General features: G+C 40.1%; 1 protein-coding gene across 2 annotated transcripts in view; it reads left to right on the top strand.

Annotated features, from left to right (window-relative positions):
- The window catches only part of LOC126183897 (transcription factor MafK), a 34,281-nt gene extending 21,221 nt beyond the window's left edge, over window positions 1-13,060 (top strand). For both annotated transcript variants that reach the window (XM_049926220.1, XM_049926221.1), the window contains exon 3: window positions 11,701-13,060. In XM_049926220.1, coding sequence (XP_049782177.1) covers window positions 11,701-11,899 — 199 coding nt within the window. In that variant the 3' untranslated portion in view covers window positions 11,900-13,060. The remainder of the gene's footprint in view (window positions 1-11,700) is intronic.
- The last annotated feature ends 245 nt before the right edge of the window (window positions 13,061-13,305 follow it).

Genomic DNA, 13,305 nt, shown 5'->3' with positions numbered 1-13,305 from the left:
TGCCTCAGTGATTTTCCAGTGGTCAAAACAGACTCCTAAAGAAGCCTTCACCACTGCCATGGAATCATGGCGTCAGCGTTGTGAAAAATGTGTACGTCTGTAGGGCAATTATGTCGAGAAGTAACGCCAGTTTCATCGATTTCGGGTGAGTAGTTAATTAGAAAAAAAAATCGGAGGCCTTAGAACTTGAATGCACCTCGTACCTTGGTTTCACACATATGGTACCTTTTTTACATCATAGTTACCTAATAAATAACAATTTTGATGTGACAAATAGTGTTAAAATGATATGAGTGTCTAGAGTGATAGTGTGAGTAAATGATGCTGACAATGAACTAATAAAGTTAGTACTGGCAATACTTCTACTGCTGCTGCCACTAATAACGGTGGTGGTGGTGGTGGTGGTGGTGGTGGTGGTGGTGGTGGTATGATGAAAATAATAACAATAATGATATTGGCAATATGAAAAAATTTATACATGTACAAAATAGATGTTTTCTGAAATAACGAGTTCTGGCAAAATGAAATTTAAGGACACTACAACAGCTAAGAGCACTGAGAAAGGAGGAAAATCTGGCTGGAAAGGAGAATGTACAAGGGTAACAAGTTTGTGCAGGTACAATGGTAATTATTATTGTTGCTGTAGTAAATATGCCATTAATTGTGTTCTGAAGCTGGACATGGTATTCATGTCTCTAGTATAATGCCTTAAGTTATTGTAGAGTCGATTTCCTGGTGCTGAGAAGAACAATGGGAGTGGGGGTGTCTGCCATATGTTGTTCAGACAAGTGTGTTAAGGTTGAGGATAGATGTTAGGGAGAATGTACATTGATGAGACAGTGGAGAAGACAGGGTATGGATATTTCTGTGGTTGTCTGCGCACAGCCAGGATAGCTGTGCATATTATGATGAAAGATGATCAAAGAGGTGAGCGTCACAGAGATAATGACCACAGGCATCTATAACCAGTTCCAGGTGCTGTGAGTTCCTTGAGAAAGACCTTTCAGGATAACAGTGCTGTAATTAGTAATGGGAAGTATGAGAGTTTGTAGAAGTTTATTGTTCAGGTCTAAAGGGGAGTGCCTTCTATATTTTTGTAAGGCATGCTGACACCTTCTTGTACACTGCAGTTATGTACTTAGCCCAATTTAGACTCCCGTCTATTATTACTTGTAGACTCTTTGATGAGAGTGAGAAGTTGACATTTGTTCCATTTAGATTGATGGAAATTAAAATTAGAGAACTACTTATATGATATTGTGTACAAGTGGGGCACACTGAATGCTTTGTATTCAGTAGGATAAGATCTCATGATGCAGACAGCACAAAAGACAATATGGAGCCTCAAATAACAATAGTTAAAGAAGATATTTTGAGCTAATGAGCCCAGAATGACTACTGCTTAGGTGTAAGATGGGTTGTGCTTTAATGTATATCTTTTGCTCATTTTGATTGTAGACACAGGTCAGTATTGAGATTCTTGATAGCAGTCTTTAGATTTATTGGTTTTGCACTTAGAGATCATCAGTATACATGGGGTATTTGCATTAGGACCTAATACCAAACCATGGGGCACACCTGATACTACTTGCCTCAATTGTGACTTTATGGAGCTGGACATGACACATTACTGACAGAATGTCAGGTATGAGTGAAACCATTGCAGTGCACTTGGCGAGAAATTTAGGCTGCTAAGATTGGCAAGTAAAACGTTGAAGTTAGCAGTGTCAGAGACATCACTGAATTCTAAGAAACACATGATAATCACTTCTTGTGCATCCATAGCGAGTTTCATGCAATCTGTTAGCTTTATTAAAGCAGTTGTTGTGCTGTGATGTTTACGGAAACCTGATTGGTATTTGTCAAGTAAGTTGTTCGTAGTTAGTTTATTAGCTGGTCATGCACCATATATTAAACGGAAGCCCCAAAGAAACTGGTATAGGTATGTGTATTCAGATACAGGAATATGTAAACAGGCAGAATACAGAGCTGTAGTCAGCAATGCCTATATAAGACAACAAGTGTCTGGTACAGGTGTTAGGTTGGGCACTGCTGCTACAATGGCAGGTTATCAAGATTTAAGTGAGTTTGAACATGGTGTTATTGTCGGCGCATGAGCAATTGGACACAGCATCTCCAAGGTAGCGATTAAGTGGAGATTTTTCCGTACGACCATTTCATGAGTGTACCATGACTATTGGGAATCTGGAATCGGGAATCGGGAATCTCCAACATTGCTGCAGCTGGATAAAGATCCTGCAAGAATGGGACCAACGAAGACTGAAGAGAATTGTTCAACATGACAGAAGTGCAACCCTTCTGCAAATTCCTGCAGATTTCAATGCTTGGGCCATCAGCAGGTGTCAGCGTGTGAACCATTCAACGAAACATCATCGATATGGGCTTTCGGATCCAAAGGCCAACTCGTGTACCCTTGATGGCTGCATGACACAAAGGTTTATGTGTCACTTGGGCCTGTCAACACCCACATTGGACTGTTAATGACTGTAAACATGTTGCCTGATTGGACGAGTCTCGTTCCAAATTGTATCTAACGGATGGACATGTACTGGTATGGAGATGACCCCCATGAATCCATGGACCCTGCATGTGAGCAGGCGACTGTTCAAACTGGTGGAGGCTCTGTCATGGTGTGGGTTGTGTGCAGTTGGAGTGATATTGGACCCCTGATATGTCTAGATACTACTCTGACAGTTGACATGTATGTAAGTCTCCTGTTTGATCACCTGCATCCATTCATGTCCATTGTGTATTCTGATGGACTTGGGCTAGCCTAGCAGGACAGTGCGATACCCTACATGCCCAGAATTGCTACAGAGTGGCTCCATCGAATAACTCCCCCCCCCCCCCCCCCCCCCCCCCAAGACATGAACTTTATTGATCATATCTGGGATGTCTTGCAACATGCTCTCAGAAGAGACTCCACCATCTCGTACCCTTGAATTTATGTTATGGACAGCCCTGCAGGATCATGGTGTCAGTTCCCTCCAACACTACTTCAGACATTAGTCGTGTCCATGCCATGTTGTGTTGCAACACTTCTGCGTGCTTGTGAGGGCACTACAGGATATTAGGCAGGTGTACCAATTTCTTGGGCTCTTCAGTGTATAATGCCTTGGACTGTGCAGGAAGAATGCAAGTAGGTGAGTAATTAGAGGTTGCTGTGGAAACATTCTTTTCGGGTAGTGGCTTAACTATTCCCTATTTTCAGACCTCAGGGAAACACTTGTGATTAAGGAGTGGTTCAAGATACCTGTTATAGTGAGCAGTAGAGGGTCAGTAATAAGTTTCATCATTTGGACCATGATGCCATTCATTGTGTCTAGTAGATGCTGATCTGATGAACATGACAGCCTTTTTGGGGGTATTGCAAGTAACATGCTTTCGATAGAATTTTTTGTGGCTTGCATTGTGTCATAATTACCTTGTTTTTTGCTTTGCAATTTATGGCTCTAATTTTTGCCTAGTTTATTGTGGTATGATGTGACTGCTTTGCGTTCCATGTTATTAGTTTCTGTTTCTGTCCACTGAGATTTCTATCACCATCTCTCTACACTGAGCCTAATATGCCCATACTTAATGCACTTACAATGCATTTACATGTGTGATAATGTTTCACTTGATTCCAATGTCTGTGACATTTTTCAAAGATAATTACTTCACACACTCAGTATTTTTAAGCCCCAGTTTATCATAATTGTAACAGAAATTCTGAAACTTTCTGTCCTCTTGCACATTCACTGGTGTCTTTACACAGTGTATTCGCTTTCCTCTCTGGTTTTCTGTAGTATACAGCTATGTGACCTTTTTGTTAACAATTCATAACATTTTGCCCCTGTATTGTTTTTTCCTTCACTTTCTCTTTGAGTAACCTTTTGTAACTGATCCCTTTCTTTTACAGACAGCAGTGCACTCTCTTTTTGTAGTGCCATTTCCATTGTGTATATGGAATGAGTTTTTTGATGAGAAAATTGATTTTCGGGGACATGCATATTTGAAATATTTAGAGTATCTTGTTTAAAACTGTCCATAAAATATTGAAATGCTGTACACAGAAGTACTTTTAATCGTTTAAAAAAAAATAATTTTTCTGTTGGCTATATTGCTAGACAGTTGACAATCGTTTTTGCACTGTTTGTATTGTTTCATTTGTGAGTAAAGGCCTGTGTTGTTTTTTTGGGAAAGTCATATTTGGTGAAGTCATGCCAAGACCTAGTCTGAAGATATTTAGAAAGCATGTACATTGGCACAAGAAAGTAAAAGGTAGTCAGAAGCTATCTGATTCATTGCCTACATCAGTATTTAATGTCCCAATAGTGCCTAACCTTTACACTAGTAGTGATAAATTGAATGGGGCTGCTGCCACTACACCTGAAAGTGATTCAAAAAGAAAACTAGCTGGGATTGAAGAACAGTACAAGAAATTGAATGCGGGGACTACAAAATCTGAGATAATTAATGTGTCTTCATTAGCAGATGCTTTGGAATACTGTGTGCTGCAAACAAAGAGTTGGTGGGCTGTTATTGCAGATACACTGTTTTTTTCCCCCTATTCCTCACATGTTGCTGCATATACAGGTAAACTATGTGATATAAACATTCGCTGGTTTATGGCTTACAGTCTATAGGTAAGGGCAGGGCTGCAGGTGCCGTGTTATGTAGTGTGATGTACCTCCCTGCTCCATTCTCAAAATCTGACAACACGTCATTGCAACACAATCTGTCGTTGAAGGTGTAGCACAAGGAAATATGAAAAATGCTGTTGAGGAAGCTGTTATTGAAAATAGCAGCAGGGACTTGTCCATAGCTTTTGATGGGAGTTGGCAGAAGAGATGCCACATACCTCTGAATGGTGCTGCAACAGCTACAAGTGTGGACACTAGGAAGATAGTTGATGCAGCAATACTTTCCAAGCAAGGATGCAAGGATAAAATGGAAAAATAAACATGAAGAAGAATGTGTAGTAAATTATTATGGTTAAAGAGGTGTATGGAAGTTGCTAGAGTAAGAAGTATTTATCAGCGCTCAGTAAAATGGTAAAATATTAGATGCTTAAATTGTCTAGGAGATGGTGACTCAGATATTTGAAGAAATCGAGGAACTGAGGTCCTATGGGAACAGTATGAACATTTGCAAACTAGTGTGTGTTGGCCACATTCAGGAAGGGATTGGATCAAGATTTCGACGGCTCAAGGCTAACATGAAAGGCAAGAAATTGAGGGATAGAAAAACTTTGGATGGGAGAAACAGACAGGTAGCTACTGCTGTAGTCGATATTCAGCAGTGCTGTTGTCTAGCAATTAGACAGAATACAGTAGATTTATGTCATGTCCCTGTTGGTTGCCGACAGGATTTTGGTGACAGTTCCTTGTGTGCCAGTGCCTTTGTAATGTGATAAGAAGAGAGACATAATAAAAGCCTTCCTCACTCACTTTGCAAAGGTGAGGAGAATAGAGATTGTAATTGTCAGAGTAGGAAGTATTTAAATAGGTAATGTATGAACCATTTACCAATTTGTTTCATAACTGCTCACACTGTTGGGAGAGGTGTCCTTACGGCGGCTTTACCTTTGTGGCCTGCTGACCTAAGTTCTTCAGAAGACAGTTGTGCTATAGCAAACTGTTCTGATTACATTAACAACATTAGTTTCCAGCTACCAGAGACGAGTTATGTCCCCTGACTCATTCTGTTTGCATACAGGGTATACATATACCTTACTCTATTCCTCAACAGCTCAGCTGCCCGAGACAAGTAATATGCCATGACTCATTCCAGCTCTGTACAGAACCTCTTGTATTAGTTCACTAATAGAGACAAGTGCAGACTGCTTGTGTTCTTCTAATGATTACCTGACACGCAGACAGACACCCAATACTTTTGGTACTACTTTGTCTAATTCAGTTACTCACCGAAATTGAATACTGACTTCTTATTGCTGCTGTTCTTCAGGTGTTATTGGTACATCTCCCATATTTGACTCGACTGCAATGACTCCTCATGGCTAAATAACTGCTGCTGCTGCTGCTTCTTGTCTAGCACTCCTACTTACAGTCCACTATTGACTACTAGATCAATGGGTGCCTTGCCACTTATTTGCTACTTTTTCTGACGGTTTCTCCTAAGTTCTCGAAACCTTCCACTCTCAGTAAGAGAAGTGCCCAAATGAGGCAGTGGATGGTTCTGCCAATGTGACAGACGTATGTTCTCAGTGCCGGAACCGTGTGTGTTAGTGGAAGTTCACTTTCTCTTCATTGTGTTCACTGCTGTGCCCGATTCCATATCACCTGGTCCTGCACTGTCTCAAGTGTTGAGTCTGTCGATATGCTTTGTGGGGCCATTTAAAGCTTAAAACATTTGCACATGATCACTTTATGGCAAAAAGGGTTGTCAGCATTGGAAGCTGGTACCAAATGGACATACACCACAGAGTTACCACCACCAGCTGTGACTACTGACTTTAAAATGTGACTCGCAGGTACTCCATGAACAGTGAAGCATAACTAGACACCAGCTTTTTTGAGGCAGCTGGGAGGTTGTTTTGACCCAGACAATGCATGATCATCTCCACACAATCTGTTTGGCCTCAAGATGTCGATTACAAACAACAGTACAAACCCTCTAGTGCCATGGTGTGCAATGAAAATGGACAAGATGGACACATGTAATATAACCTGGATCAGTGGTGTCAGGTTCTCTTCACTGACTAGTGCAACATTTGTCTGACATCTGATTAGTTGTGGAAGAAGGTGGAAATGGCTAGGAGCGAATACACATCTTGCGCACGCAGTCTCTCAGGCTGAGCAGGGAGGTGGTTCAGTCATGCTTTGGGCTGGTGTTGTGCATGGATGTTGCATGCTTCTCATTGGTAGTAGTTGCCACAGCTGAGGAGATGGATAGTGGGTGTAGATAAACAGTTGTCATCATTATGCACGTTTGAAATACATGTCATATGCTAACTAGATAGTGCAACGACATTTCACTATATTAATAAGTGTCATAAATTGTAGATAAATTTTTATCAGAAAAAGTGAGAGTTGTTTTATTCTTTATTTTTGAAATTTTGGTGTTACAGAAACATAATGGTTGATTGCCGGGTGGAGGGGAAAGGAGGGGATGAGACAGAATTAAGAGCATTTAAGCAAATGAGAGAGAATTCAGAGCATTTAGTTTGATGTAAGAAAAAATAGTATTTAGTGTTTGTCAAGTTTTTGATGTCTGTCATGTATCTCCAGCTAAAATAGCCAATTCCTGAATAAATGCATTTTGTTTTCATGATATTTTTTTCATATCACGTTCTTGAGGTGGGACACTCACCTTTGGTTAACATTGCAAAGTAAATCTTTTCTGGTGGGTATCTGTTACCTCCAAAATTTTTTGAGATGTTCAAATTCTTCCTGTAAATGGTCATTATCAGCAATCAAATGTTGCACAGGAAGATAACAGCTATAAGCTCGCAGGTGCAGATTTGTCTGTATCGGCATGTGAAAGACACCGTGTCCCAGAATGTTGCTCAACTATACAATGAGCCAAGACATCCAGGAAACAGAGGCAAGTGTTCTTTTCGAGCTCTATGGTAAACTAGATGTTCCATGAATTGGATTCAGGTTGTCTAAGAATTCATGAAATTTCTTCTCACCATGGGGGCCACGATACAAAAGTGTCATCCACATATCTCCAAAAGATTATGGGCTTAGAACTTAGTTCAGTGCCTTCTCCTCAAAATCTTCCATAAAAAGAGTGGTCCATGAAGGGAGATGAAGGGTTTCCCATGGCAGTCATGTCAAATTTTTCTCAAAATTTGTTGTTACCTAAAAAGAAATTTGAGGAGAGCATATTCTGAAACAAAGTTATGATGCACGTTTTAAAATGTTATGAAATCGAGGAGGAGAACTCTGCAAGTGAAATTTTGGTAAATAATGACACATCATCAAACCTAACCAGCAAATCCAAGCTGCAGAGTGTTTGTCTCAGCCTATCAACCTGAATTTGTGAAACAACATATTTCACAGGGGGGTAATGGTAGCATATATCTCTGCCCTCTGTACAAGGACGTAACTAGGATTTTATCAAAGGGGGTCCGATTTGTTAAGAGGACCTGAAAAAGGATCATGTTTTTCATTTCGTTCTGAAAATTCATATTTATTTATTTTATGTACATAATTTACCTTTTGGACAGTCGTGGACTGTGCGGCTGGTCCCGGCGGAGGTTCGAGTCCTCCCTCGAGCATGGGTGTGTGTGTTTGTCCTTAGGATAATTTAGGTTAAGTAGTGTGTAAGCTTAGGGACTGATAACCTTAGCAGTTAAGTCCCATAAGATTTCACATACATTTGAACGTTTTTTACCTTTTGGAGGCCTTCATACAAATAGTCTTTGGCCTATAAAATTAAGAAAGAAAAGGTTTTCTTACAGTATAACACATATTCTCAATAGATTTTCAACGAAAAACAGAGGGATTTTGGGGGGGGGGATGCAGCACGGAGTTGGCTTGGACTTGACTGAAAAAATACACACATCAAAAAAAGCTTTGCATCAACCCGGTTCCCAGAACTCCTGAAGAGAGACGTTGGCTGTGGATATTGTATCACAGACACAGTCCCTTTGACTGTTCAGAGATGTCACGAAACCCACCCAAATATGTAAACACCATACATGAGCAGCGCCATTAGACGGAGGGGCTCCAACAGCCGATCAGTTCCAGCCATTCCACCAGGAAGGAGGTACACGGCTCATGTTGTCTGTAGTTCAACCATTTCTAGATGGTCAGTACCGTGGTTTGATCATGTCTACAGTGTTACTTTGTGCCTCAACAAGGGAAGTGTCCAGGCATCTCAGGCTGAACCAAACCATTGTTGTTCGGACATGGAGGACATACAGACAGACAGGAACTGTTGATGACATGCCTCGCTCTGGCCGCCCAAGGGCTACTACTGCAGTGGATGACCACTACCTATGGATTATTGCTTGGAGGAACCCTGACAGCAACACCAGTATGTTGAATAATGCTTTTCGTGCAGCCACAGGATGTTGCGTTTAGACTTAAACTGTATGCAGTAGGCTGCATGATGCACAACTCCTCTCCCGATGTCCACGGTGAGGTCCATTTTTGCAACCACGCGGTGCAGATGGGCCCAACAACATGCCGAATAGACTGCTCAGGATTGGCATCACGTTCTCTTCACCGATGACTGTCGCATATGCCTTCAGCCAGACAATTGTTGGAGGGGCAGCATATTGGCGAGGCGTTTGTTTTCATGTATGACAGTTCGCGCCCCCATCATGCACATCATGTGAATGACTTCTTTCGGGACAACTATATCACTTGAACAGAGTGGCCAGTATGTTCTCCAGACATGAACCCTGTCGAACATGCCTGTGATGGATTGAAAAGGGCTGTTTGTGGATGACCTGTTTGTGGATGAACCACTCTGGAGGATCAATGCCAAATCGCTGTTGAGGAGTGGGACAATCTGGACCAACAGTGCCTTGATGAACTTGTGCATAGTATGCCACAATGAATGCAGGCATGCATCAATACAAGAGGACATGCTACTGGGTATTAGAGGTACCGGTGTGTACAGCAATCTGGACCTCCACCTCTGAAGGTCTCTCTGTGTGGTGGTACAACATGCAGTGTGTGGTTTTCATGAGCAATAAAAAGGGTGGAAATGATGTTTATGTTTATCTCTATGCCAGTTTTCTGTACAGGTTCCAGAACTCTCAAAACTGAGGTGATCCAAAACTTTTTTTATGTGTGTATTTTAGAAATGAACTCTACAAACTGTTCCCCATCATCCCGTATGTGAATTGGTTTTCATAATTTGAATACTGCCCGGGTGACTAGATTGGACGTTATTTTACCATTTGGTGCCTAAATAATGGAATTTTGAGCATTTTTTTAAAAATATAACAGTCACTGTTTGGGTCATATTTTTGTTGATCAACAATATTTCTGGGCCACGCAGGCAAATAAAAGTGTGTTTTTATGCACTGATTTTAATGTTATTTGTAATATGTTTACCACTCCACTGCATTGTAGAATACTGAAATATTGTAGCCGAAGAGTTGTTACAGTTTCCAAATAACACCACCAGTGCTAAATTAAACTGCTATAGATAGGTAATAAGGCTATTATAGTAGTGCGTACATATTTTCAACTTAACATTTCGTAAGTGAATGAATCAAAATAGGTTTTCCTCTTCTTTCTTGTTACAAATTTTTTCAAAGTTAGGAACTTTCAGAACAGTACACTGAACAAAAACAATAAACGGCAGCACTTACATTAAATTAAACTACAAGTAAGAACTGAACTGATTAACAAAAGAACGACTGAACTCTAGAAAGGTCAACAATGTACAATAGTCGGTCTTGGCTAAAGTAGGGATAGGTGATAGCTGATAGTGCTATTGTTATATGTCCTTGTTGACATATCGATAGTGCGCATCACTTTTTTGTTGAATCATTGAAAAAAAAATTATGTGAGGCAATGAAAAGTTTTTGTTAAAGGGCCATATAGTCCAGAATTGGTAAGCCACTCTGGCAAAATCACCTGGACATTGCAATGATGATCGCACCAACACATCAGGTTGAAGGTACCCATTTGCTAAAACATTGTGTCTTACTGCGTGAAGTAGCCTGTAATGGTCTGCTGCACATCCTTTTCTAATGGGAATCATCAGCCCTTCAAGGCCTTTTTGAAGGGATCGAAGGCATGATAATCACTTGGGGAGAGATCTGGACTGCAGGGCAGGTGCTTGATTGTCCCCACTGGAGTTGGTGTAACTACTGTGTTAAGACAAAATGGCGGCATGCATTATCATGAAGCAGCAGCACTCCTTGTCACACCATTCCACAACAATGGTTTTCGACTAACGTTCTATCCCATGAACATTCTTCACTCTCAGATGGATGCCAAGAAAACAATAACAGCATGTTGGGGGTCCTGTTTGCACGCATTTTGTAATAACGTTGCCATTCCACACTTACTGTACACATGTCAGAAAGGCACGAATGCCACACTGATCCCTTGCCCCCTCTTTTTTTTTAAAAAAAAAGTCTACTGCCATCTCTGCAAAAGGGTTAGTTTTCACTTGAGTGATGTCTTGCAGGATGTGGGTACTGCGATGTTTGCGTACATCTGACTAAGGTAAACTAATCCCTTGCCTACATGTTGGTGTTTATATACTCGCTCTGGAGTTGCACTACATTGCATATACACTGCAGTAATGCCTTCAAACAGAAACTTTTTGATCGCCCTTTATATCTTTCAGTTTCACTACGCGTCAGCTAGGTAGACTGTAATTCTGCCCAAGTGATGCGCCCCCCTCCCCCCCCCCTCCTCGATGGCTGCATCCCTGCTGTGTATTGTATAACTTCCATCATGATCTGCCATGTACTCATCCGAATGGTTTATAAGGCACATGGGAGGGCTTTATCGTCAGTCTGTCCAACTTGCTTTGAAGGTGGCTAGATGTTTTGGAGCAAAGCCTGGTTACGGTTGAATTCTCATAATTTTATGGCTCAATTAATATGCCATGAGGACATGTAAATCACATTGGTGTCTCTGTGTATAGTGTTCATATTATGCTTTTGCTGTAATTTTCTTGTCAGATGAAGTAATGTACTGCAGAAATAAAACAATCCTCTTTACAGTTAATGAGTTGTTGTTTAATTTTCTGTAGCTGCCGCATTAAACGTATTGAACAAAAGGATGAACTTGAAACAGAGAAGACCCAAGAATACAGAGATATGGAAGCAATGCAAGAGGAGAATCGTCGTATGCGTGTTGAAGTAGAGCAGCTCCATGTCAAATACGAAGCTCTCAAGAAATTTGCAGCATTGAAGAAGATTTCAATTCCACCTGAATTGGAAACTATTTGAGCTAAACTTCAGAATAGTGCTACTTGCTTTTTTGTCCTTTTACAAATTGTATAATGACAGCATTGCATATGTAAAAGACCAAAAACAAGAATTGTATCTGAGACTTCTAGTAGTTTTCAGATACATCTTTTTATCATACACTGCTTCCTTGATTGTGCAGGGGAGTTACAGAAATGATTAATCATCTGAAGGCACAGTGTCAGCACAGAACACATTTCAATACCAAAGACAGGTATTACCAAGGAGAAATTGATAGTACAGCACAGAGTTACTAAATGTCAGTTACACTGGTATTACTTTTATAAATTGTGATAAAATATTTCCAAATGTACTGTGTACTTATTTCTACAAAGTTGTATAAATTATAAGTGTCTATGGTGTGTACTATGTTTGCACTCTTTCTTGAGCTCTAATAGAGAGGAATGTGGGGAGCAGAGAAAGCAAGACCTACCTTTATCAAGGTATACCACTACTGTAACTGTGCTTTGCTCTTCGTACAAAACATTTATGAAACCTATGGCCTCTTTTATGGTGAGCTGTAGTAGTGGCCTTACTAGAACTAATTTTTCATTCATTTCACCACACAGAAACCTGCATTGTAAGATGGCATTCACTACAGTGGCCTCTAAATTTGTAGTGCACCCAGTATTGTTTGATCACCAAGGTTGGCAGAAAGCAGAAACAAAGCACTAGTGACAAAAAGTCTTCAGACTACTGCCAGTTCAAGGGTAGAAAGTAAGAAAGTGCTCAAGAAAAAGTTCAGAGTTAATACTGCTCACACATTGTGAAATGTGAGAATTGTTATAATATGGTTTTCATGCTCAAAAATTTCTTAAAAGTACTAAAGTAAGCGAAAATATTTTTGAAAACGTGAATTTTATGACACAGGTGTTCAGTTGTCAGCAAAAATATGCAGTACAGCATACCTAATGGTAAATACTTGCATTGGAAGTATACCATGCTTGAGAAACTATTGTAATTAAAATATTCATATTAACATGGGAAATTATGGGGTTCTAGTTTCTGAAAATATGACAGTAGAATACTCTATCATATAACATTTAACAAGTAAATTTAATGGTGTATGAACTGAAATGTAGGTAATTATGTGTCAGAACTGCAATATATTGACAATGAATAAATCTTTTCTTACTGTTGGTATTTTGTCTCATGTTTTTAGATTACCTTTTAATTCTCCCATATGTATTTTCCCCAAGAGAAATGTATCCAACCTGAAAAGAGATGACACTAGTTAATATTTTCAGAAACATCTTTAAAAATTCTGAGCAGATCATCAGACAGTTTCATAGACAGTCATTTTATGTTTCTTTTTGAATGTATCTCCAGTACCATATTCACTTAGATTGTATGCGGGGAAAAAAGATTATTGTGGTGTCATATAACTC

Source organism: Schistocerca cancellata, chromosome 4, assembly GCF_023864275.1.
Source record: "Schistocerca cancellata isolate TAMUIC-IGC-003103 chromosome 4, iqSchCanc2.1, whole genome shotgun sequence".
Taxonomy (NCBI): Eukaryota; Metazoa; Arthropoda; class Insecta; order Orthoptera; family Acrididae; genus Schistocerca; species Schistocerca cancellata.
Note: the sequence above shows the minus strand (reverse complement) of the source record. Positions and strands in the feature narration are given on the sequence as shown.